This window comes from Manis pentadactyla, chromosome 13, assembly GCF_030020395.1.
Source record: "Manis pentadactyla isolate mManPen7 chromosome 13, mManPen7.hap1, whole genome shotgun sequence".
Taxonomy (NCBI): domain Eukaryota; kingdom Metazoa; phylum Chordata; class Mammalia; order Pholidota; family Manidae; genus Manis; species Manis pentadactyla.
This window is the reverse complement of record NC_080031.1, coordinates 5,545,043-5,571,643: the sequence shown is the minus strand read 5'-3', so window position 1 is coordinate 5,571,643 and position 26,601 is coordinate 5,545,043. Positions and strand designations below refer to the sequence as shown.

General features: G+C 38.0%; 1 protein-coding gene across 6 annotated transcripts in view; it reads left to right on the top strand.

Moving 5' to 3' along the window:
- Nucleotides 1-3,539: 3,539 nt before the first annotated feature.
- DDX6 (DEAD-box helicase 6) overlaps nt 3,540-26,601 on the top strand; it is a 30,488-nt gene continuing 7,426 nt past the window's right edge. For 2 of the 6 annotated variants that reach the window (XM_036919961.2, XM_036919962.2), the window contains exons 1-11: nt 4,237-4,367; nt 6,825-7,297; nt 9,915-9,978; nt 10,815-10,919; nt 18,841-18,970; nt 19,877-20,023; nt 21,030-21,124; nt 22,225-22,347; nt 22,832-22,960; nt 23,994-24,110; nt 25,781-25,844. In XM_036919961.2, coding sequence (XP_036775856.1) covers nt 7,098-7,297; nt 9,915-9,978; nt 10,815-10,919; nt 18,841-18,970; nt 19,877-20,023; nt 21,030-21,124; nt 22,225-22,347; nt 22,832-22,960; nt 23,994-24,110; nt 25,781-25,844 — 1,174 coding nt within the window. In that variant the 5' untranslated portion in view covers nt 4,237-4,367; nt 6,825-7,097. Of the gene's footprint in view, nt 3,658-4,038; nt 4,147-4,235; nt 4,368-6,824; nt 7,298-9,914; nt 9,979-10,814; nt 10,920-18,840; nt 18,971-19,876; nt 20,024-21,029; nt 21,125-22,224; nt 22,348-22,831; nt 22,961-23,993; nt 24,111-25,780; nt 25,845-26,601 lie in introns of those variants that run through there. The other 4 variants (XM_036919966.2, XM_036919963.2, XM_036919964.2 and 1 more) reach the window with 4 other exon arrangements.

Below are 26,601 nucleotides of genomic sequence, written 5' to 3'. Positions count from 1 at the left end.
AGTATCACAGATGTATATATTCCAAGTTCAAATTACTTAGAATTCTAGATTCTAAATATTTTAAATTAAAATGAAAATGAAATCAAGTGTAAGTTAACCAGTGATTTTTTCTTTTTGTTATTTTTAGGTAGATGAGGATAGGATGTGAGAATGGCAAACAATATTTGCTATGAGAGTCCATTATTGTGATAGAATTCCAAGCAGCATTTTTGTAGCATTTCCTTCTTACCAAAATAAATAAATAAATAAATAAATAAATAAATAAATAATCCTGTTGTATTTCAAAGAGAGATACTGAAAATCTCAATTCCATTTATGAATCTTCCTCTTTTTTTAAAAAGTATCTTTCCTACAGACGGATTCTCTAGGACTCAGCCAGCAATGCAGGTGTAATATTTTACTAATAGCTTCATAATTCAAAATCCAAAAATTAGGGTGGGGTGAGGGGGAAGCGAGAGTAGTTAAAAACCAAATGAAAATGCCCAATGCCTCTTGGAAAGCACTTTACTACAATTAATAGGTGACCTCACTGGGGGATAGTACACCCTCCAGAAACCGTATTTACCACAAATCACCCAAACAATTATTTTTTATATTAACCAAAAGGCCAAAGGATTAGATTTATGTAATATTTTAAAAGTACACATTTTACAAACATTGGGATACTGTGTGAATTATCAAATAATTCCTCTGTATTCCTAAAGCGTCATATTTTTTCTGTGATTTTTATTAATCTGATTGAACTGGGGAGAAAAAAGGTATTGAGATAGTTGGATTGGACTTATCAACCACTAAAATTGAACCCAGAAGAAAGGGTCCAAGGGTTCATAGCTTAATGCTGTACTATCTCTGCTTCTCACCAGAAAACTGAGAGGAGTTGACATAAGTAACTAAGCTGTAAAGGTATCTGATTGTCTTAAAAGAACATTATGAAGACACTTTAAAGGTTTTAGCCCCGGGCAGGAATTCCTAAGGGAGAATGGGCAGTTATTTCCTATTCTGCTTGTGGTGGCCTCCTCACCATTTTTATTTTTGTCATGACCTCAGCCAGGCCACGTTTGAAGGCGAACAGTTTATTTGTGAATGCAAACCCTTTGCTTTCCCTGGTCTCATTTCTTGAGGGGTCTAGAGAAAAAGACCCCACCAAGCGGTGGCCTATTTTAAATCCTTAGGCTCCTCTACCTCCTAGTCACTTCTTGCCCTCCTTCCCGTCACATTCCTGCTACTCAGAAAGACAGCGAGGCAAACAAGGCCTCAGACTTCAACATTTTATTTAGGAACTGCTTAGCCATTTTCCCTCTCAAAGTGCAGGGTTATTCATGAGTGGGTGTTTTAAATCTGGGCGGGAGATGACAAATTTAGAATTTTTAAAATTGTAAGGGGACCTTCCTCCTTTTTTTAAAAATTTTTATTAAGGTATTATTGATATATACTCTTATGAAGGTTTCACATGATAAAACAATGTGGTTACTACATTTACCCATATTATCAAGTCCCCACCCAAACCCCATTGCAGTCACTGTCCATCAGTGTAGTAAGATACCATAGATTCACTATTTGCCTTCTCTGTGCTACACTGTGTTGCCCGTGACCCCTCACACCATGTGTACTAAACATAATACCCCTCAATCCCCATCTCCCTCCCTTCCCACCCACCCTTCCCCACCCCTCCCCTTTGGTAACCACTAGTCCCTTCTTGGAGTCTGTGAGTCTGCTGCTGTTTTGTTCCTTCAGTTTTGCTTCGTTGTTATACACCACAAATGAGGGAAATCATTTGGCACTTGTCTTTCTCCACCTGGCTTATTTCACTGAGCATAATGTCCTCCAGCTCCATCCATGTGTTGCAAATGGTAGGATTTGTTTATTATGGCTGAATAGCATTCCATTGTGTATATGTACCACATCTTCTTTATCCATTCATTTACTGATGGACACTTAGGTTGCTTCCATATTTGGCTATTGTAAATAGTGCTGCGACAAACATAGGGGTGCATATGTCTTTTTGAATCTGAGAAGTTTTCTTTGGGTAAATTCCAAGGAGTGGGATTCCCGGGTCAAATGGTATTTCTATTTTTAGTTTTTTGAGGAGCCTCCATATTGCTTTCCACAATGGTTGAACTAGCTTACATTCCCACCAGCAGTGTAGGAGGGTTCCCCGTTCTCCGCATCCTTGCCAGCATTTGTTGTTTGCCTTTTTGATGCTGGCCATCCTTACTGGTGTGAGGTGATATGTCTTTGTGGTTTTAATTTGCATTTCCCTGATGATTAGTGATGTGGAGCATCTTTTCGTGTGTCTGTTGGCCATCTGAATTTCTTCTTTGGAGAATTATCTCCTCACATCCTCTGCCCATTTTTTAATTGGATTATTTACTTTTTGGGTGTTGAGGTGTGTGAGTTCTTTATAAATTTTGGATGTTAACACCTTGTCAGATATGTCGTTTACAAATATATTCTCCCATACTGTAGGATGCCTTTTGGTCTGTTGATGGTGTCCTTTGCCGTACAGCTTTTTAGTTTGATGTAGTCCCATGTGTTCATTTTGGCTTTTGTTTCCCTTGCTCGAGGAGATGAATTCAGGAAGTTGCTCATGTTTATATAGGGGACCTTTCTTTTTAATCTCAAAAACAGCCTCTTTACATTTCTCTATCACCTTTCCTTTGACTGCATGGAAATAAACAAAAAATAAACAAAGACCACCAAATGAGAACTTATTCAGAGCTTGCTGTATACCAAACAAGCCAGTCACCTTCACTTAGTTCGGTAGAGACCTAGCAGGCAGTGAAAAAAGGGGAGGGCTTCAGGTGTTCTCTGATTGGAGGCTGGTGGCATGGGGAAGCTGGAGGCGGGCTAACTAAAGCGGGGCGTCTTACGTGATTGGTTTGGGGAACATATTTGGCTTTCTCTGATTGGTCCCGAGTTGGAAGCAGGGGCAGAAATCAGGGAAGCTGGTAGTCAAGGATCCAGTCCTGCCGGTTGTGGGCCCATCACTGCGGAGGCTGCTGCGGAGGTCGTGGGTCGGAGTTCTGTGGTCACACACGGTCTGGCTATTGTTTTGTGTATTCAGTCTCTCAGCTGGATGAGACCCAGGTTTTTGTTTTCCTCCGACCTAGCCAGCTTTCTACCTTCAGCTGTTTGTTTTACCCAGAACAAGATGGCATTCCGGTTACTTCTGTTAAGGATAAAAGGAGACATGAGGCTTTGAATAGTATTTATAAGGGTACAAACACGTAAATATCTTTCCAGTGAGGGTCAGCACGGAGAAAAACCACCGTCTGCTTTCTGGTTCCCCATTTCCTTACAGGACTCTTTCTGACTCCTCAGCAGCTTTCCCTTCCTTTGGGAACCCGCCCCCTTTCTTCAAGGGCTGCCCGTTGGGGCCGGGAAAGGAAGGTCGCTGCCCCCGGCCCCCTCCCCGCGCCCCCAGGTGAGCTGCTCGGCGCGCCTGCGGCCGGGTCCTGCCCTGCAGCCCCTCCCCTCGGTGTTCCCCCTGGACCACCCCCCCGAACCCCCAGCCGCGCCGCTCGCTCTCCGGTCCCGGCCGGACCCCCTTCCCGCCCCGCGCGGCCGCTTCGGGGCCGCTGGTTCCGCGCGTTCGTGGATGGCTCGGACGCGGCGCCTTGGTCCCGCAGCGCGCCCCCGGCCCACGGGAGATGTCAGGTCAGCTCCCCGTCCCCGAGCCGCTGCCCGGAGAGGCCGTTCTCGGAACGTGCCCTGGTCAGGAATAGGCAGATCGTCTGTGGTCAGAACCCCGGATCCTACTTTGGGGGGAAGGCAGGGCGGACGCTTCCCAGCCACCACTCCGCAGTCTTTCTCCTCAGCAGAAGAAAAAGCAGCCTTCTTCCCACTTGGAAAGGAACCCATATTCCTTCAGCTGTCCCTCAGCGCGGGCACCCGCGGGTGCCCTGTCGGTGGAGAGCGCGGCCCCCCATCTCCTCGGGGAGGTTCCTCGGCAGGACGTCTCCCGCGGCAGAGCGGGCGAGGCCGCGCTCCTGCCATCTTGCGTGGGGGAGGGGCCGGGGCGGCCGCCATGCGGAGCGGCGGGAGGGAGGGGACGGCGGCGGCGGGCGAGGGAGGGGGCGGAGGAGCCCAGTGAGCTGGTCCCGGGCGGCGGCTCCGGCGGCGCCGGGAGAGCGGGCAGCGGCGGAGGTGGGCGCGAGGGCCCGGGGAGCCGGCGGGCGCGGGCGGCCCGGCCGGGGCGGGGGGAGCGGGGGCGGCGATTCCAGGGCCCGGGCGGGGGTGGGCGGAGGCTTCTGGGGAGGAAGGAGCCGCCGCCATTTTGGGAGCTTCGAGTCAACAATAAAGGACCGAGGGTGCCGAGCGGGAGTGGCCTCGGTGGTAGGACCCGGGCCGGAGTCGCGGGGCGAGCGGTGAGGTGGTGGGGTCGAGGTCAGCGGAGCCGTCGGGGCTGCGGGAAGCCCCTCGGCCGGCGTGGGGGCGCCTGACGCGGAGGCCTAGGGCCTGGCCGGACCTGGGGGAGGAAGGCGGGCGGCGGGCGGCCGCTGAGTGGGGCGGGGGCCGCGGAGGAGGAGAACAGAGGACTGAAGTGCGCGGCGGGGGCCGGGTAGGAGCGGGCGGAGTACTCGGAGCGCTTTAGAGGAGACGAGGGGCTCTGGGACCAGGGGGCGGCAAGGACTTCGGGGTGCTGGAGGTTCCAGGCTTTGAGGCGGCCCCACGGGGGGCGGCAGGGATACGCCGTGTTGGAGGGCCCGGCTGGAATAAGGCCTTGTATGTGGGTCGATATACCAAGAGGGTGATGAGCGCCCCCGAGTCGTGGAGGAGGGACGGGGCTTTCTGAGTTCAGGGTTTCTCTTTGGGACCTTGCAGGGGGGAGTCCCTATTGTTTCCTCCCCGCGGAGCTGGTTCCCCGCTCTTGTTGCGCAGATAGGGTTGCAGAGCCCCAAACCTTTTGTGTTTGTGGTCACAGGGAGCTGCTTGAAGTGGGGGGTAGGGGGACAGGGGAACCAAGAAATTATTGGCCTGCAATTACGGGGTTCAAATCGTCGGCCTGTTTCTATCCCTTGCTGCTCCGTCCTTTTTTCTGGCCACAGTCCCTTTTTCCCTTCCGAATAAAACAGTCACTTAAACTTGGAGACCGAGCTTAGAGAAACTACGCTGCATTTGCAAACAAAAGCTCCTTGGAAATGACGATACTGTTTTGGGTGTCAAACTGTCAGTTGCTAACTGGGAAGTGCTGTAATTAACTCTGCGAGGGGCTCCTCCCAACCAGTTTACGTTTCGTTCGTATTTTTGAAGATGTAGAAATACAGCTTGCAAATCTAAATTGGGAAGGGGTAGGAGGGATATTTACTTGAAGCTGCAGTGCAGGTTTCACTTTAATGGGAGAGCAGTTATCGTCACATTTGGGGTCTAGGGAGACATAAGGTCTTAATGTGCATGATGGAGAGTATAATGTTTTTAATCTTTAGAGGATGCCTTCTTCATCCTCTTAGTGCTTTGCCAACAAGTCGTCTTTGTGAATTACGTGGTACTGTTGATCATATATTGTATACTTGTCAATACAGGAAAACCATTTACTGCCTTGAACTGAAATTAGGTGGCTGTTAACCATGGTCTGCTTAAGAGGTCAGTCAGATTCTGGTAGACTGAATTGTACAGCGTTGTGTGTGTGATAATCAGGATTTGCTTGTGAGCAGCTTTATTTTCAATGTGGAAAAAAGAGTATTTTAGAAAAATGTTACTGGTTGAGAAGTCTTGGTGTATGGCAAAAATAATCACTGCTAAGTTAGTGTATTTTTTGGTAAGGAATGTGAAGGAGTTAAAAGAACAAACCCATCAAAGGCCTTTATTTTCTGGCCTTGGTAAATTGTGTCTTTTTCTACATTTTAAAATAATTACGATTTGGGGAATAATTAAAAATCGCGGAGGTGGACCATTTCTTTTTAAAAACAATTATTAATTAGTACTGAGTTTCCTGGAAAGCTTGATTAAAGCTACTAGTGTTTAGCTTTTTACAGTTTTTTGTTTTAACACAGGCTATTCCCTTTTTGTATTTTAATAATTTTTCTAATGATGCTATTAAAGTTAAGATATACTTTTTGTAAGATGTTACTGAAATATAGCTAACACTTAGCATTCAGATTTTACCAAGGTAGCTAAAGATTTTCTTTGCTGTTTTTCAAGCGGAAGATTTTGACATGTAGACATACCTATATCCTTTGACTGCTTCAGTTACTGTTTTAAGGGGCAAAAACTTCTGGGAAAAAGTAAATGCAGTTTTTAAAAACAAAGTTTAACTTAACGTAGTTGAAATTCATAAAAGCACAAATGTGGTTTTTTTTTCCTGACAGCATAAAGTTAAAAGCACACTTAACTCTTCAAGGATTCTCAAGAAAGAGAAAAATATTAATGAATTGAATTGCCTTGCTCATGTGTAGATTTACATTAACAAAATTGTGTGATACTTCACTGAGTTGTATTGCAATTAAGTGTGATGAATCATTGGCTTGTAGAGTGGTAGGGACTTTTAGAGAATTCAGGGAGGAAAATGAAGGGGAGAGATTGTCATTTGACAATCTCTAATGACAAAAAACTAATGCTAATTTAATCACAAAATCTTTCTACCTAATCTGTGGGTTGCTTTGAATTGTCAATTTAAAATGTTTGAGATTGTTCTCAATTGGCTTGGTTTTTTAGGCATCTTTAACTTTTTGTCTCTCCTACCTAGCCTGGCTAGTGATTTGGTCTAAGGGCAGCTGTAATCTTAATTCTTTAAAAGAGATTTCCCCTAAAGGGAGGTTCTTTAAATGGGAATGTTTTGTTTTCTAACTTTCCTGCTTGCTAATTAAACTTTTTCTTTGTTTCAGATTGAAGTGAGTGAATTCAGATATATAACAACCTTGTTAGCGGGCTTTTTAAAAAATAAAAAGTTGATTCGGTGCATGAGAGCAAGTTACTGCTGCTTACCGTTCAGAGACTTACAGGTGCTCGCCTGCATTGCAATAAAGGACTCATATATTGAGCAAGACTTATATTTATCTCTTCGTTTTGGAGAGCCTAATAAACTGTTATTACAGTTTCTCTACTGACTTTCAAAAGTTTTTGAAGTTTGAAAGAGACATCTTTACAGTTAATACAGCATGAGCACGGCCAGAACAGAGAACCCTGTTATAATGGGTCTGTCCAGTCAAAATGGTCAGCTGAGGGGCCCTGTGAAGCCCAGTGGCGGCCCTGGAGGAGGGGGCACACAGACACAGCAACAGATGAACCAGCTGAAAAACACCAACACAATCAATAATGGCACTCAGCAGCAAGCACAGAGTATGACCACCACTATTAAGTAAGTGTTAGAGTAAGTGATAAACACACTTGGGAGACTAAGGAGATTTCTTTTTGTTTGTTGCTGACTAGTTTACCTTAAAATAACCATCTTGAATCCAAATAGAGGACAGATGATTTTGTTTTATGGCAGGTAGGTATTTGTAATTGAATAAAGTATTTTCTGGCATAAGTAATTCAGGTTTATTAAGTAACAAAGGTAGACACAGATGATGTATATTAATTTTATATACATTTTTTGAAACATTTCTTGCTTTGATAGCTCAAATTCATCATGTTTTTTCCAGAATGGCTTTTCCCTTAGTGTTAAAACTGCACTTCACTGTAGTTTAAACAGCAGTTAAAGTCGATTTCAAGTTTTAAATTTAAAGACTTGCTCAGCCTTCTGAACTTCAAACATACTCAGAAAAGTTTTCTATAACTTTTTTTTTTTTTTAGCTTATGGAGCTTTGCTTTTCTGTTTCAACATAAACTTTCTTTTTTAACACGTACATACACAAAATAACGAGCAGCTATATATTGCAGGGAAATCAGGATTTTGAACTCTTGGAAGCACCCCTGTCCCAAGCCCCTTTGTTGACTCTAAAAACTTTAGAGCCTTATCCTACTAAAGAGTATATTTTTTTCTTTTAAAGCTGAAAGTTTGTAGGCTATTTGTGATCTTAAAATGTACACTTTAAATTATTTGAATGGTAACTGTCAATCTAAGGACACAGTTAATGAATTGATTTCCAAGAGAATTAGCTTGCTTACTGAGAGAATTGGCATTTATGCATATTCTGTTATTTTTGAGGTAAATCTTTAAATTAGTATAGAAACTAAGAATATTGTCTAAATTATAGTTTATCTTGACCAAATATGCATAAGCTAGCAAAATTTAGGCTGTTTTTAATTCTAAGGATAGAAACATAAAGCTGTTATTTCATTGTATTTTCTACTTAAGTGCTGATTTGAGACAACAGTGGTTTTTGCTTGTTTTTTTTTTCCCTCTAGGAATAATGGTGTCTTTTCAATTCCATGGATTTTTTAAATCTCAGTTTAAGTGTCATCTCTTCCATGAAGGCTTCTAGATACAATCCCTTGTCTCAGAACTCTTCTAATGCTTACCACTATCACTTATTCTCATTTTAAATAGTTTCTTTTTTTAACCTCCTAAGATTATAAATTTCTTATGGAAAGATTTTGCGTTTTCATTTTAAACTTTTTATTGAATTTGGCAGTGTGGCAATAAGCTGGCCTACTAGGATGTTCATCTGACGTTTTTGCTCATAAACCTTGGTGTGGTATGGCTGAGGTGTACCCTATGGTTTTAGTACCCCTGGAGTTGGTAACAAAGTTACCTGTGTTAGAGTGTCTTGGCCTGTGTGGGACCTAGCTTTAAAATAAGTGCTTATCCTTCTAAATCAAGATTCTTGAGATGTTTTGGGGGCTCTGATAATAGTTGCTATAATGAAGTCTGAACATTTTTATTTTAAAGACAGCCCAGTTGGAAACATCATCTGCTTTATTGACTGTCTTTTTTCTGTCAGACGCTTTTGGGTGTTTTGAGGTTCTTGGCTGACCAAAAAGAGAATTAAAAAATTTTTTATTTCCCTTGTTTTTACTCTTTCATAGTTTCTAGCAACCCCAGTAAAAAAGATTGAATATACATTAACAGCTAATACTGAGTTCTTACTTTGCCAGGCACTGTGCTGAGTGCTTTTATAAATTACTTGATATAATTCTTAATGCATTTGATACATGAGAGAATGGAAGCTAAGAAAAGTAACTAATGCAAGTTCCAGAACTAATAACTAGTAGAGTCAGGGCTTGAGCTCAGGTATGAAACTTCAGAGCCTTTGGTTTTTAACTAGTTACCAGAAGTTAGAAACTCACATTCCTATAGGACATTATGCCAAATGAGAGGGTACTTGCCCTTTTTAAAGGGGTCAACCACTTGATTTTAAATTCTAGTTATTAAGCTGTATCAAACTTACTCCATATAGAAATTTGGAACCAATTGTTAAAGCTTCCATTTTTTATGAAATGCCAGGATCTGGATTTCTACATGAAATCTCATTTTTTTTTTGTTATCATTGATCTACAATTACATGAGGAACATTATGTTTACTAGCTTCCCCCCTTCACCAAGGCCCCCCCACAAACCCCATTACAGTCACTGTCCATCAGCATAGTAAGATGCTGTAGAGTCACTACTTGTCTTCTCTGTGTTGCACAGCCCTCCCTATGCCTCCCCCCACATTATACATTTTAATCGTGAAATCTCCTTTTTTATTGTTGGCAACTAGTTTAAGTTACACATTGTGTTGTCAAAACGTGGGTTATCTGTTGTGATGATAGTTGTACTCTATTTAATACACTGCTTCTGTGAAGTGGATGAATGCCTTGTTCTCTTCTGTTCTTGATTTTTTTTAATCCTTTTTAGATTGTTCTTTTATAAAAAGCAGTTTTTCAAAGTTGTTCATCTCTGTTAACTATGTTTTTATATAAATGATGATATAGTAAACTTACTGTGCTGTTTAGAACCTAAATTGTAATTGACATGAGTCATCTTTATATTACTATAGAATAGTTATACTCTGAATTCTCATACTTCAATTTTACTTTATTCTCTCTAGACCTGGTGATGACTGGAAAAAGACTTTAAAACTCCCTCCAAAGGATCTAAGAATCAAAACTTCGGTAAGTTGTTTGTAATATTCAAGTGGGAAAATAGTGTGGAGGCTTTAAAGGTAATGTAGTTAATAACAACAATAGACACTGTGTTTACTCTGAAGTAAGTTATAATGGTTGAAATTTTATAGATCATATATGATGAACTGTCAAAATTTTTCACTATTTGGAGGAATTATGTTAATGTAATGTGTGTCCATATATTAAATATTATTTACACGTAATGTATATCTTACCTAATTTATGGATTTTTTTATGGCTTCCAAGGCATTTTCTCAAAATTGTCCTTTGCGTCCAGAAACACAGTAAGATTCAGGCTAGGTAGGTGTTATTCCCATTTTGTGGATGAGAAAACAGAATTTGAGAGGTTAGTTCTCCTAGCCTAGTGTTATCAACCAGGGGTGATTTTTGTCTCCTGGTGAGTATTTAGCAGAAGCTAGACAGCCCCCTTAACAGGAAAGAATTTTCTGGCCCAAATACCAGTAGTGCTGATCTTAATAAATCCTGGTTTAGACAAGGATGTTTGTAGGCAGTGAGTGGTGGAGCGAGGGTTTCACTCCACATCTTGTGACTTGTAATTCACAGCATGATACTTACATAGAAATAACAGGATTCCACCAGTCTTTAGAAGAAAGAATATGACCATAGGGTGGCCTTTCCCAAAAATACAGGTTTTAAAAGGCTCATGTTAAAGAAGGAGTGGTTATTCTTCAGGAATAGTTAAAATAAGAGAACTAATCTGCATTTACATTTTATATGGGGTAGATAAAGAAGTAGTCTTTCAAACTTAAGCATGCTACCAAAGAAACAGCTGTATTTTATTTTTTTGTTGATTGTTTTACTAGGATGTGACCTCCACAAAAGGAAATGAGTTTGAAGATTACTGTTTGAAACGGGAGTTACTGATGGGAATTTTTGAAATGGGCTGGGAAAAGCCATCTCCTATTCAGGTATGTTTCCCCTTTTTATCTACATAAAATGTGATGAGTTAAGCCTTACCTACTTTTCTTTTTGATCTGTGGGGATGATACAATGAACCAACATTTCTCTCGTGTGTGTACACACACATATACATGTACATACACACACTTTTTCTGAACGAACTGAACCTAATGTCCTAATGGCCTATTACATCAACATTTCAAATGTATATATCCTAAGAATAGGGATACAGGCGTACCCCATTTTACTGTGCTTAGCAGATACTGCCTTTTTTTAAACACAATGAAGGTTTGTGGCAGCCCTGCATAAAAAAGCATTTGTTCACTTTGTGTCTCACATTTTGGTAATTCTCACAATATTTCAGACTTTCATGGCTCATTAGGTGGATCTCATCAATGATCACGATTCACTAAAAGCTCAGATGATGATTAGCAATTTTTAACATTAAAATATTTTTAAATTAAGGTATGTACATTGTTTTTTTAGACATAATGCTATTACACACTTAAGAGACTATAGTGGGTACACCGTATAGTATAAACATAACCTTTATATGCATTGAAGACCAAAAAATTCTTTTGACTTTGCTGCGATGTTTGTATTATTGCTGTGGTCTGGAACTGAACCCACAATGTATCTGAGGTGTTCCTGTGTTGTGCTATATTACCATAATACAGTTATCTTCAGTCAGTTTAACATCAATATTTCTCTCTCATCTGTCATTTGTACTCTAATTTTTAATTGACTCCAAAATGTCCTTTATATCATTTTTTTTTCTCTTTATGGGATCCATCCTGGGATCAGGTATTACATAGAGTTACATCTCAACCTGTTTTAATTGTGAACATTTCCCTAATCTTTTTTTGTCTTTTATGACATTGATATTAAAAATACAGCCCCATTTTTTAAGTAGAACATTCCTCATTGGGTTTGTCTGTTGCTGTGTGATTAGATGCAATTTACACGTTCTTAGCCAGAATACTGTAGAGGTCATGGGATGGCTTTTCGGTATCACATATGGAGGCAGTGTCCATCCTTTCCTCATGGGTATTATAATGTTGATCACTCTTATCAAGGTGGTATCTGATTTTTCTACTGGTATACTTTTTTATTTCCCTCTCCCTTGACATTCATAAGTAGTGGGAAGCATTTTAAAACCATGCAAATATCCTACTCTTCATTGAAATTTCCCCCTAGTCTTAGCACCCATTGACAATTCTTGCATGACCTAATCTTTTACTCTCATGGATTATGAATTTCCAACCCTAGCAATTCTCCCGCATTTGGCCCTATAAAGAAGAGAGGGCCAAATCTCCTTCTTACCTGCTTATGTTTCTATACATTATCAATGTGGATTCAAGAGTTTTTTTTTCCCAGTGGTATTTTTGTGCTCATATTTTCCCAGGTTTGACCAGTATGACTCTTTCAGAAGCTGTTTCTTTTGTTTTTGTAATGTGTGTGGGGGCCTCTACTCCACACAATTGAATCCCAAGTCCACTATTTTCTAAGTAAGTTTCTGGTAAGTCTTTTTAGAGCAGTTTTAGGTTCACAGATGTTAAGTGGAAGATACAGAGATTTCCCATAAATCACTGCCCCCACTCATGCATAGCCTCCCCCATTATCAGCATTCCCCAAAAGAGTGATACATTTGTTACAACTGATGAACCTCCATTGACACATTATCACCCAAAGTCCATACTTCACATTAGGGTTCATTCTTGGTGTATATTCCGTGGGTTGTAACAAATGAAAAATGGCATATATTCACCATTATAGTTCCATACATAGTAGTTCATTGCCCTCAAAATCCTCTGTGCAACCCCTCTTCATCTCTTCCTCCCCACTTCATTTTTATTGAGCACTTCCTGTTTGGAATATCATGATGCCGAGCTTATCTGTAACCCACCCTGCCCCAGCCTTAGAATCAGCCGTTTCTTCAAGGAGCCCTGAATCGAAATAGTTGCGGGTAGTATTGGAGACCAAAATCTGAGCACTGGGTGTATTCCTTGCTCCTTGGCCTTTTCAGTGGAAACAGCAAGGCAGTAGATGTATGTATACACATATATGCGTACACATACATGTAGACATAAGCATGCATTATACATAGACAAATTTGATAAGTGTGTTTTTTGTCTTCATGTAAGTTGATACTGTTGAATCCCAGCTGTACTAAGGACAAACCCTGTGATAATTGAGCACTTTTCATTGAGCAAATGTGTTGAGTGACCTAGAAAGACACCTTGGTTGTTGTGATGAACAAGACAAATAGGGTTCCTGGACTCAGTCTACTGGAAAGGACAGCTGATGGTACAGGTGATTTCGGTGTTATATAATGGGCCCATTTCGAGTTGAAATTGCACATAAATGTGGCCATTAGAAGAGGCTGGAACAACCTGGAAGAAGTGATCCATATTCTAAGCAGAGGGCACTGGGATAGTGATTGCCTAGGGGTGAGAATGTACCTTTGAGGACAAACTGAAAGAAATATATTATGGCTGGAGAAAATATCAAGATAAGGTTGAACATCATCAGCTAAGCAATTTGAATATAGATATTAAACATTTAGCAATCTTTTCCATAATGTAGTTCATATTGATCTGTTTTATCATTTGAAATGAAAAGTTTTGAGAGTTCTTCTACTGTAGGGGAATGTGCCATTCAACTTTATCTCCAGTTACAGCTGACATTTGAATAACACAGAAGGTTAGGGGCACTGACCTTCTGTGCTGTCAAAAATCTGTATTAACTTTAGATTCCCCCCAGATTTAATTACTAATAGCATGGTGTTGACCAGAAGCCTTACCGATAACATGAGCAGTTGATTATTTCACTTTGTATGTTACATATATCATATACTATATTCTTACGATAAAATCAAGCTAGAGAAAATATGCTTTCTTACATTGTTGGCAAATCTCCAAAAATTTTCCAGTGTATGTATTTACTGGGAAAAAAGCCACTTATAAGTGGACCAGCACAGTTGAAACATGTGGTGTTTCAAGGGCCAACTGTACTTATTAGCCAGTACATGGCAGGAAATAGGCTCTCACATGTTCAGTTGTATTGTGAATGTTTTGATAAGTTATGGTTAACATAGGTTTGTAGGTGAGTTGGTCTAGAGAACTGTTCAGGAACACTAGCCTTGTAGTCAGAATGCCCAGTTTGAATCCCAAGTCCACTGTTTTCTAAGTTGATTGTCTGAGATCTCTCTCTAATCCTTGGTTTCCTGACCTGTGAAAAAGATAAATATCATAAAGTGGTTGTGAAGATTAAATGAGGTGATTCATGTTAGTACGCTTAGAATAGTGCCTAGTGCATAAGTGCTCAGTGAATGTTATGGGTTATCATTTCATATAGAAGTTCTATCAAAAGAGGTAGATTAAGTTAGCCAACTTCATCTTTAATGGATCTTTACTGTTGCCTGCTTTTGTATTAAAATTTAAAATTGACTGTTGTTAGTGCTCTCGGTGTTAGTATAGCAGGTGAGCTATTAACTTTTCAGCCACTTAGCCAGTCTGACATCCAGCTTTTTCTATAAAGTAGAAATAAGTAATCTCTCTCACAAGGCTTTTATTGTAAGAATCAATTGCAATGTATAAAACAAAATATTTTGAAAGAGCAAAGCACTGTATGTGACTAATAAAGTATTATTTTAGGTTCCTAAGGCCACAAATCATGTTGGCTTTTCTTCACTATTTTGTCTGAGAATCTGTGGAAAACACAAGATAATCTGTTTCTTAGAATCATTCAGAGTAACAAACCACAAATACAGGATTTTAGAACAACAACAAAAAAAAACCCAGAAATTCTCTAGTGAAATCTCACCTTGTAGACTGGCTGCCTTCTGTTCATTCTGTTCTTATCCACCTTTTCACCTTATGTGGTTTCGTGTTGTTTTATTTTTCTAAAATGTGTCTATTGTTGTTTATAGCACTTAGTTTTACAGTTTTATCCAGGCATAATTTATTTTCCAAATACAAAAGCCTTGATCTGATGGATGTCATCTGCATTTGAATCTTTGAGAGATGGGACTTAGTTGCAGTTGGCTATCAGATTATTGGAAAATGAGGCGTTTTAAATTACACCCTCTCTAAAGAGGATTTTACACTGACAGGCCTGAACCAGACAGATAGGTTGTTCCCAAATCTTTCTTTGGTGCAGCCATCTGTGACTCTAGTTCTGGGTTTGAATGTTGTGCCCAGTCGCATTACTATGCCATTCTAAAGGCATAAGCTTATAGGAGCACAGACTTCTTTGGATGGCCTAATTAGTACCTCTGTTTTAGTCTACTTAACATTATCAAACCTTATATTAACTTTGAGATAATTGAGAGATGGCAGTTCTTATCTGCTTCTAGATCCTAGGTAAAGCTTTTGAAGACTTTTTAGGTAAGAAGGTGATGAAATGGCAGGTATTCCATTACTGAGGGAAACATGGAAGTTCCTTACTGTTGGCAGCAAAATTTTATATCAGGTCAGAAATTTTTAATTATTTTGAGAAATTACTTTGTCAACCAGGTATAATGAGAATTAATAGCTTGTTATTTATGGTTAGGGATTATAGCTCTCTTAATCCTTTTGTATGTCATTTCTTCTGCTAACATGGATTTATTAATGGCTAAAAGAACTGTTTTCCTAAATTCTCAAAAAAAAAAGTCTTAAAATGTGTTTCCCCATTGGTTACTATGGTAAAATTGGGGGTTTCCTTGAGTTAAGAGAGATAATTTTTTTAATTACTAGCTTCCATCTCCTTTTTTCTGGGTAGCAGTTGATATCTCTGACAACCATTGCTACCTTCTCCACCATATCCATGTTTTTTCCCCTGAAATTAAGATTCTTAAGCTCAGCCGGACCTAGGAAGTAAAAACAAGCAACTACTCTAAAAGCAGCTAGTTGGGCAGTTCAGAGCTTTTTAGGTACCACATTTGGAAAATGCCTCTCAGTACTAGGAAATTGGAAAGTTTATTGGTTGTAGGCAGCAGAATACCACTTGTTTGTTATAGACAACAGAAATCTACTTGGGCTAACTTAAGCCAAAGGAAATTTATTGAAAGAGCATCAGGAATTCATAAAATTGAGAAGTCTGGAGAAGCACAGAATTGGCCAAGAACTGAGGAGCTCTGAAGGGCTTAGAAAGCTATAAATTGTCATAGGATGCACTATAACAGTTCAAACTCTTAGGAGGAAGCATTGAGCTGGCCTGGCTACAGTCAGTGTCTACCATTTGCCTGAGGAGATTGACTAGACTATCTGTTGGGTAGGTGGAGAATAATTCCTCAGAAGGAAGTTAGGGTGCTACTAAGAAAGGGAAATGGATACTAGAGTAAACAAAACACAACAATTATGTATTGGGTCAGTCCCAAGACCTTACAGTGGAACGTGGACTTGGAGAGCAAAGGTGGCAGAATCAGACCTAAGGTTGTGGGGGTTTTTTGGTAGCCTTATTAAGTAAGATACAAATCATGTGTCACATGGGTCACACATTTAAAGTATACAATTCTGTGGTTTTTAGTGTATTCACAGTTGTTAAACCATTACTTCGATCAATTTTTAGAAACATTTTCATCACCCCAAAAGGAAAATCTTTTTAGCAGTCATCCCTCATTTTCCCCTAGCCCTAAGCAACCACTCATCTGTTTTCTGCCCTGTGGATTTGCTTCTGCTGGACATTGCATATACATGGAGTCATCCAATACGTGGTCTTTTGTGATTGGCTTCTTTGACTTAGCATGTTTTTCTGGTTCATCCATGTTGTAGCATGTATCAGTACTTGGTTCCTTTTAATTGCTGAATAATAACCTATTGTATGGGCATTTATCTACGAGTGGAATTGCTGTTTCGTATGGTAACTGTTAAACCTTTGGGGGAACTGCCGGGCACTTCCAAAGCAGACATACGTTACCAGTGGTAGTGTATGAGGGTTCCAGTTTTTCCACATTCTTGCCTACATGTTGTTATTTGCAGACCTCTAAGTTCAAATTGGGATTCTTTTCATTTCTGGCCTTGTAACCTTGGGCAAAACAGTTAATCTCTCTGAATCCATTTTGTCAGTTGTAAAACAAAAATACCTAATACCTAACTTGAAAGGATGTAAATAATATAAAGTATCTAAGTATCTAGTGTGGTGGTCAACACATGGTTAAGTCTTTAGATTTTTTCTGCTTCCTTCCTCCTTTGTTCATCATGCAGCTCCCCATGATTTCCTCTTGGGTTTCAAAGTTGTCTGAACTTGACTTGAATTCTCTTGCTTCATATTACTTAATCTGCCAGAAAACAGTGGTAAGACACATTTGGATGTGCTGAATTCCCTGGCTGCTAATCATCATGGCCACCATTTGGGGCATAATATCAGTGTATAGTAATTTGCAGATTAGCTTGGTTACTTTGTAAAAGCCTTATCCTTAAACAGTTTCTGTAGGGCATAAGCCTATCAAAAAGAGCAGGAGAATAGAAATCGCTGGCCTTAACCCAAGTCAAAAGGTGAACCCAAAATGAGAATTAGGATAATCCCAATCTAATTCTACCCTGCCTTGCTTCATTAATAAATTCTATACTTTGAAAGACCTGACTCAGGAAGTCATTGGGAGACCTTTGGAGACAACTTAGCTTTTTTTCCTGCTATTGAACGGTGTGCAGGAAGCCTATTTAAAAATTTACGTAGAAGAGAATGAACCCCAGGGTAATGGGCCTCTAGAGTTGACTTGAAGTAGGAGGGAAGAGTTTAAGACCAAAGGGGCCTAATTATTTTTGACTGGCTTTACCGTAGTAAGCAGACTGTTTAATGCTGGTTATAGGAACAGGATAACATTATTATCACAGTTCTGAGAGCTATTTATTCTGACCATATGGAACCCATCTGACTTCTGTAATTGGGGTTCTAGGTAGCATGAGTGTCGTGTTGGGATGTGAAGGTCTTGATGCTTATAACTTAAGATGTTTCTACAGTAAGTTTTAAAATGCTGGAGAGATTTCTCAGTCATTAGCTAAGGCACAGAAAGAACTAATTATTACAGTGATTATAAATCCCTTTCCTGATTTATTATCCTAATTTTTTAGTTTTAGAAATTAAATAAAAAATTTTTAGTTTTAGAAGTAAAAATGTTCTACTTCTACCCTGTTTATACCTGTTCTGCCTTTTTAGTTTGTTTTTGTATATGTATAATTTTCGGTAATTGTTGGGAATCCGTTGCTGTTGTCTAGGAAATTTGTCGTAACTAGGAAATATTTTATCTTCTGCAAAACACTTGACACACTAAGCCAAATGTGGAAGTGAAATGTGAAACCTTTGGCAGTCTGACCATGGACTAAGATAACTGGAATAGAATTGAGCCTCCACCTGAGAATATTTTAGGACAGAATTTGGCTGTGAGGCACAGACATTGGAGATTGATATAATATAATATATGAAGTAGGACCTGAGGTTAAACTTCTGTAGTTTATTTCCTGTTCTGTGCAAGGATAAGTTGTCCAAGCTACAATTTTTCACTGGGATCAAACTGGCGTACTAGTCTCAAAATATCACTAGGCTTCCTTGTATTGTTTGTACCATTTTTCTCCGGTTTTTAATTGTGAAGTGTCTTTTGCTTTTTTCTCTGTATATTTAAGTCTTATTTATATGTCAGTCTAAGTTCTTCTTTCTTCCTCTTTGTTGTTTTGTTGTCAGTGTTCAGCTTCCTTAGACATACACACATATACACTCACGTGAACAGTTTTTATTACATTAAGATATAATTTAATATGTATTCTGTAAGTATTTCCAGTAAATATTTGTTGGTAATAATGGTGATATTGAATAATTCTGCTAATTTACTTGGTCTCTACTTAATTCTTCTATAATGCAAATGTAGGACACTTTAAACCATACCAAAGAAGAATTTGCTTATGTACTGCTTTTATTCACAAGTAATTTGCATTGTCTTGTCTATTTTAGGAGGAAAGCATTCCCATTGCTTTGTCTGGTAGGGATATTTTAGCTAGAGCAAAAAATGGAACAGGCAAGAGCGGTGCCTACCTCATTCCCTTACTTGAACGGCTAGACCTGAAGAAGGACAATATACAAGGTTAGTTGTCTAAACTGAAAACGGTGGATTAAATCTTGCAGCTATGTAGGAATATTACCATCTTTTGAGTTAGAATTTACATAATCTGGAATTAGTATTTACCCTTTCTTTTCACAACTTTTGGCCTGGTTGTTTCATAAAAATGATTCCCAGGTTTTTTAAAGAAATTTCTAGTTTTCAAAGTACTTTTACATATTGCAGTTTTGACAACATTCCAGTGAAATGAGTAAGTAAGTATGATTGCCCTATAGATGGGAAAGCTAAGATTTTGAGAAGTTTATCTGATGTTGCTAGTGGAACCGAACTGTTTTTTGTGGCAGCTGAGTGTCTGCAGAGCCCCTTGTAGAAACATGACCTCTTTTAAATACTTGTGGTTTGGGAATTTTAAGAGCTTCGGCAGTAGGGAAGAAACAAATTTCCATACCTCTACCTAGAGTAAGCTAATTAAGTTTTCACCTCTAAAGCTTTTTCTTAAATGTTCACCTTTCTTGATCTATAATTGCTATTTCTCCCATCTTCCCTTTACTTACTTTTATATGATATAAACAGAATCCAGACAGCAAGAGTTTCCTATTTTGGTATTTAGTGAATCTCTAACTGAAATATTAAATTAATAAACTTTGAGCTAATGGTTGCCAGTTTATAGAACCCTTTAAGAGTTTGTAACTACAAAGAGTAAAAGATTTATATAGCAATATTACTGAGGAAAAGTCTAAATCTAGAATGCTATAATAGGTTCTGTGTTGTTTTTTTTCCTGATTTCACTCATGTTGCTTTTCAAAATTGGTTAGGCCTGTTATGCTTCAACTTTTTAATATGTCTGAGTATCTAGATTGCAAGGGGCAGTCTTTTCTATAGCTCCTTAAACCCTTAAAATGTACTTTTTTTCTGTTTGATATTTTCCAGCAATGGTGATTGTTCCCACTAGAGAACTTGCTCTACAGGTCAGTCAAATTTGTATCCAGGTCAGCAAACACATGGGAGGGGCCAAAGTGATGGCAACCACAGGAGGAACCAATTTACGGGATGATATTATGAGGCTTGATGACACAGGTAGGAAATGATTGCTGTCCAGTGGCTTAAACTCTCTGAGTGCAGTTTCACCCACAGGTTCATCCTTTCAGTAACTTAAATTAAAAGTTGCTTTTAGAATAAGGAATAGGAACATTGCAGTAGAAAAGTGAATAAATGAAGTGAAAAATGAAGTTGTTGAGTAACCTTCAAAGAAAATGAGTGGAGTGTCTTGTTCAAAAAAAAAAAAAGACAAATTGATAGTAATTGAAAGCATATTTAGCCTTGATAATTTTGAAAAATGTAAATATAGCCAATTGATATTGTGCCTATCTAATTGGCAAAGTTAAAAAATATTAATAACCCTTTTGCACATTTGTGGAGAAATAGGCTGTCTTTCAGTGTGGGGGTATAAATTGATACATGGTGGTCCGTTTGGCATTATATTTTGAAATTATAAATGTATATGTTTTTAAGAATCTTGATGAAATGTAATTGGGCAAATGCAAGGTTGTTTACTACAGTGTGGTTTGTAGTACTGAAGATTAGAACAACCGAAATGTCAGGAGATTGGCTAAGTACATTGAGGTACTGTCTGAACAATTCTACACAGTCATCAAAGACTTGAGGATTCATTTTCATTAAGTGTTCCACGATACATTATTGAGTGAAAAAAAGATAATAAACAGTAAAAATGAGATCCATTTATGTAAAATAATACATACAATTCTAGTCAGAATTTTATATATGATTGACATTTGTTTACTTAGACTATTTTTCGCATTGCAGTTATTTAAAGTGATTATATATTATTTGTTCCTTTTATTACTCAGTGGGAATGTAGAGGTGAAACAAACAAGTATTCTCTAGCCAGTCTAAGATGAAGTAGAAATCCATATTCTAAAACACCTCTCTGCCTCTTTGTTGTTACCTCTACAACAGTGTTTCTGATTTTTTTTAAAGTATATATGCATGATAAACTATGAAATATAAACTATATTGCTCAAGCTAAAATTAATGAGAATAAATGTTTTCTAATCTTGTGTAGTGCACGTGGTAATAGCTACCCCTGGGAGAATCCTGGATCTTATCAAGAAAGGAGTAGCAAAAGTTGATCATGTCCAGATGATAGTATTGGATGAGGTACTGTCTCTTCATTTGTATGGACACTATTCTGTGCTTTGTTAATAACTGTCAGTAAATAAAGCAAAAGCTCTGTGTTTATAAACGTCCAATAAATGCATGACTCTAGTCCAACTAATTTGCTTATAAAATGTGGTTTGTCCCTTGTAGGCATTTATAGGAGTAGTTGAGCCTTGTGTCTTTTTCTTAGGGATGCCAGATAAGTTTAGGTTTTATTTGTATTTTCAAGAGGAGGAGTTGTTGAGTAACCTTCAAAGCCAGGTTCATTCTAAGTCTCCTTTCTTTCAGTGATACTTTTTAAAAAGTACGTTTTTGTCTCTAACCCCTTATTTAGTATGTGCTGCTTTGTATAGTTTGGTTTTTGTCTCTTTTACATGTGTTACCTCACCAGATTGTAAGTGCCTTTTAAGAATTTATTCAACTCTGTATCCTTAGGATCTAGAAGTGTTGTAAGCATATGCGCATCAGTGCTAATGTTTTGAAATAAAGTTAATCTGCAGTTGGTCTGTGTTTTAGATAACTAGATCAGGTTGATGATGGCCTAATTCAGATCAGGTTTTTGAGTAATGAGAGAAAACATTTATTCGTCACTCTGCTAGCATTAAGGGCTTTAAACATTTCTTGGGGTTTTGTTTTTCTTTTACAACACTATAAGGTAGGTGTCCTATATAGTTAGTATAGTAAGTAGACATCCGGATTTTAAAATTGTAAAAAGTTTTCAGTAGTTAAGTAACCTAACATAGCTAATAAATAAAGGGAACAAGATTTTAACTCAGGTAGTTTGACTTTAGAGGCTATACTTTTAACCACTATACTATACTCCCTCTTTAATGGGAATCAGATTAGAATTCTGCTATGGGAGCAAGGATTATATCTGTGTAGGATTTTTTTTTTTTTCTCTAGAAGATAGGTATTATAGACTTCCCCTCCTCTAAATTACTGGGAATTTGTCTCAGTGCCATTGGACTACGCAATGCTATAGAGAACTTACAGCTTCCCACCAGGAGCGGTCCATGTGTGCTCTTGTTGGATGATGCCTTCTTGACCAAAGACATTAGGCATTTCATTGTTCTTAAAATTGTCTTCTCTGTGTACTGCAGGCAGATAAGTTGCTGTCACAGGATTTTGTGCAGATAATGGAGGATATTATTCTCACGCTACCTAAAAACAGACAGATTTTATTATATTCTGCTACTTTCCCTCTTAGTGTACAGAAGTTCATGGTGAGTAAAATCTGAACTTGAAAGCAGTGCCATCCTCTTGACCATGAATATACCTTTATCCATAATGACATTTAACTATCAGTCTGTGCTATATGCTGATTATTCCAGGTTTTTGGCTTTTTCTTCAGCTGATCAGCTAAGGCTTGTTACATATATATTAACTGATTTTTTAAAATTAATAGTTGTTCGATTAAATTTCTTCATTGTTCATTTAGCTTAGGCTGATAGCCTTGGTGCTAGATAAACTGATGACACGTTAATCCTATATACAAAGTACAAAACAGTAATTTAGCTACAATGTTAGAGCTCCCCATTTTATGTAATTTATTTCTTCCATGACAAATTATGTATACTTGTTTTGAAGTGATCTCTATCCCTTAAAGCAAGAGTTTATCAGACAGAAATGTATAGGGTATATTTTGAGTATAAGAGATACGCTTTGCTTTCTTTTAAGTGTTAAACTTTTCTTTTTACCCCCCCCCAGAATTCCCACTTGCAGAAACCCTATGAGATTAACCTGATGGAGGAACTAACTTTGAAGGGAGTAACCCAGTACTACGCATATGTAACTGAGCGCCAAAAAGTACACTGCCTCAACACACTTTTCTCCAGGGTAATAGTCTTTAGCTACTGAATATTATCATTACTGAAACCTAATAAAACAGGCAGTTGTGTCAGTTTTCACATTGTTTTCAGTATGAAAAAGAGTCCTTAGCTATTCCTGAAAGGAAGTTGCAGTTGTTGATCTGAACTTGATACCGTATGACTGACAAGTCTTTTCTTTGATTCTGAAATAATTTGACTAATTACAGTTGATCTCATTATTTGCAGATTTTGTATTTGCAAATTCACTTACTTGCCAAATTTATTTGTAACCCCTTAATCAATACTCAAAATGATTTTGAAGTTACTTGTGGACATACTTAGTATGGAAAATTTGAGTTGTGCATGTTCATAGTTGATGTCAAACAAGGCAATACTGCCTTCTTGTTTTAGCCTTTGTAGTATAAATGAACTTCCTTTTCTCATTTTAAGTAGAAAATGCTACATTACCTGCATTTTTGTGCCTTTAAAAATTGATTTCATTGTTTAAAATGGCCCCAGGCATAGTGCTGAAGTGCTATCCAGTGCTTCTAAACATAAAACTAATGTGTCTTGCAAAGAAAGCATACATTGGATACACTTCATACAGGCATGAGCTATAGTGCTGTTGGCCATGAGTAATTAAGGCAGCTTTTAAGCAGTAATATGCATAAAACAAGGTTGTCTGTTGATCCATTGATGAAAAAGTTAATGACAAAGAACTTCACCGTGAATTTTCTGTAAGAGCAGTGGTTCTGTATTCACTAATTCAGTGTTTACAGCACCTTTATACAATGTAACTACCACAAATAATGAGATAGGCTGTTTTAGTCTTACTACAGTTATGTGGCCCATAGGAAATATTAAATAGTACTATTATACTGTTGTATTCCTATTAAGCAACTGAACAATATTTATAATTTTTAGTTTTGCATCTCTCTTGCACCATAAGATTCTAAGTCTTAGACCATGTTTGCTAGTCAGTATTTTCAAGATATGGCAAAGTAAATGAAGGTTTTGGTTTTCTTTCTCATGTTTTTTTTTTTTTTCTTCCCTATGCTCAGCTTCAGATAAACCAGTCGATCATTTTCTGTAACTCCTCTCAGCGAGTTGAATTGCTAGCCAAGAAGATTTCTCAACTGGGTTATTCTTGCTTCTATATCCATGCTAAAATGAGGCAGGTGAGTGTATAACTAGAACTTGAACAAATTTTAAAAATTCTTTCCAAGTATTTCTTGGATTTTATTTGTTTTAATGCTCCTCCAAATGCTCATAGTTTAAGAATTAATTATTCCTTAGTAGACAGTGTAACCTACCACTATTTTCACTACTTTTTCATTTTAACTCTTCTGAGGTACAGCTTTCTAACTAAAGTAGAGGTAATGATACATATTCTTACAAGGCTCTTAGGAAAATTGAGGTAATGTATGAGTATTGTTAAGCTGTCAGGCATGATATAAATGTGAGGTTTTACAGCAGCAGACTCACAGATTCCAGGAAGAGACTAGTGGTTGGTTACCAAAGGGAGAAGGGGTTGGAGAGGATAGGCTGGAAGGGAGGGAGAAGGAGATTTAAGGGGCATTATGTTTAGCACACGTAATGGAGGGTGGGTCATGGGGAAGTCAGTATAGCACAGAGAAGACAAGTAGTGACTCTCTAGCATCTTACTATGCTGATGGACAGTGACTGCAATGGGGCGTGGGGGGGGACTTGATAATATGGGTGAATGTAGTAACCACAATGTTGCTCATGTGAAACCTTCATAAGATTGTATATCAGTGATACCTTAATTTAAAAAAAAAAAAAGGTTTGGTAGCCCTGAAAAAAAAAATGAGGTTTTATTCCTTTGCTCCCCCAGGTACTTCCTAGGTTTTGCAGTGTTTAATGCAGTAACCACTAGTCACATGTGGCAATTTAAGTGAGTTAACATGAAATGAAATTAAAAATTCAGTTCCTCAATCACACTAACCACATTCAAGTGCTACATTACATGTGACTAGCAATTACAAGTTCTGGAAAGTACAGATACAGAATATTTACATCATTGCAGAAGGTACTGTTGGACAGCAGTGCTCTATATTTTTAATTTATCTATGTACCTCCTTGGCCCATATATTTTTCTTTACTACTTGCCTTAAAAGGATGTAATCTCAATTTCAGAACCTGATTTAATAGAAAATACATTGAATTTTATTTTCTGTAATTAAAACTGTAATAAGAGAACGTGTATATGTGCTAACTAAGCATGGTAAAATGTCATGAAAAGCTGTTTCTGTGACAGGTTAAAAACTTAACTCATTTGGTTTTTCAAAGATGCTTCATGTCATGAGTCATATATCATCACATAGGCACCTAATATTAGAAATTATAACAGGAAGTGAATATATTAAGCAGAAGAGATGCTAGATTTATTGCTTTTGTTAGTTATTGTGTGTTTTCATGTTTTTAATTAAAAAGTAGTTATTTTTAGCTTTTTTATATAACAAAGTATAAAGGGAAATAGTAGATGTTATGGTGAAGCCAGGCTTTTGGCATCTTCTGTTTGAAACATTTTAAAAGTAGTTACACAAAAACATGGTGAAAATCATCACTTAAAATTGAGTCCAGCAAAAAAGATAAAAGATTTTTAAGAATGAAAGTAAATGCTGTATATATGCATAGATATGTATTAGTTGCTTATTAATTCCCATGGGAAACTGATTTATGTTTTTTTACCTCTAATGTTTTTTGAATTGGCTTATCCCATTTGTATGAACAAATTTTGAGTGTAATGAACTGTTTGGATAGAAGGGTAATGAAGATTTAGGGCTGTGTATATGAGTTTTAAATCAAATGCATTGCTTTGTTCTAGGAACATCGAAATCGTGTATTTCATGATTTTCGAAATGGCTTATGCCGCAATCTTGTTTGCACTGGTAAGTATTTTTTATTCCCTTTACCCATTTTTTTCCTCCCTGGTTCTGCTGTGCTTCTCTGTCCCTGTCTTGCAGCAGAGCCTGTGATACAGTCCAGGTCACCCTATTCCCACTTCTAGAATTTCTGAAGTTGAGCTATAGTTAACTTCTGAAGTTATTTCCATATCTGAAATTGCAAAAGACTTTCTGGCACTCATACCTTTCATACCTTAATCTGTTCATTTTAAACCAATTTTAGGATTTGTGTGTTTTCTGGATAGTTTTAGCATACAAGAATGAGTTACATATAGTATATGCAAAATAAGTCATACCAAGAATCTGTTTATGTTTTAGAAATTGTTTATTGTGACCTTTTAATTTTTTTGCCAGAAGCAAACTAGTCTGTATTTCGTTGCATGAAGGAAAAAAACTGGGAGGTAATTAGATCAGACTAAGCAAATGGGTTCAATATCCTCCCATCTCAAAACTGAGACTATAATCTTAGTATTAGTATGAGATTAATAATTAGTATGATATTAATAATTGCAGCTATATTTCTGGGTATGTTACTGTTACTGCATGCCAGGTATTTAGCTTGGTGTTGCAAAAAATGTACTCCCCACTGTATGTATATTTTACTACAGTGTAAAAAAATTTTAGATAGATATACACACACCAAACTTTAGGAGCCTATATACTAGAAGAGAAAGTAGTTTATCAGTGAAATGTGCTTTGTACTTGTAGTACTAACACATTAATATGAGTTAATTGGTTTCAT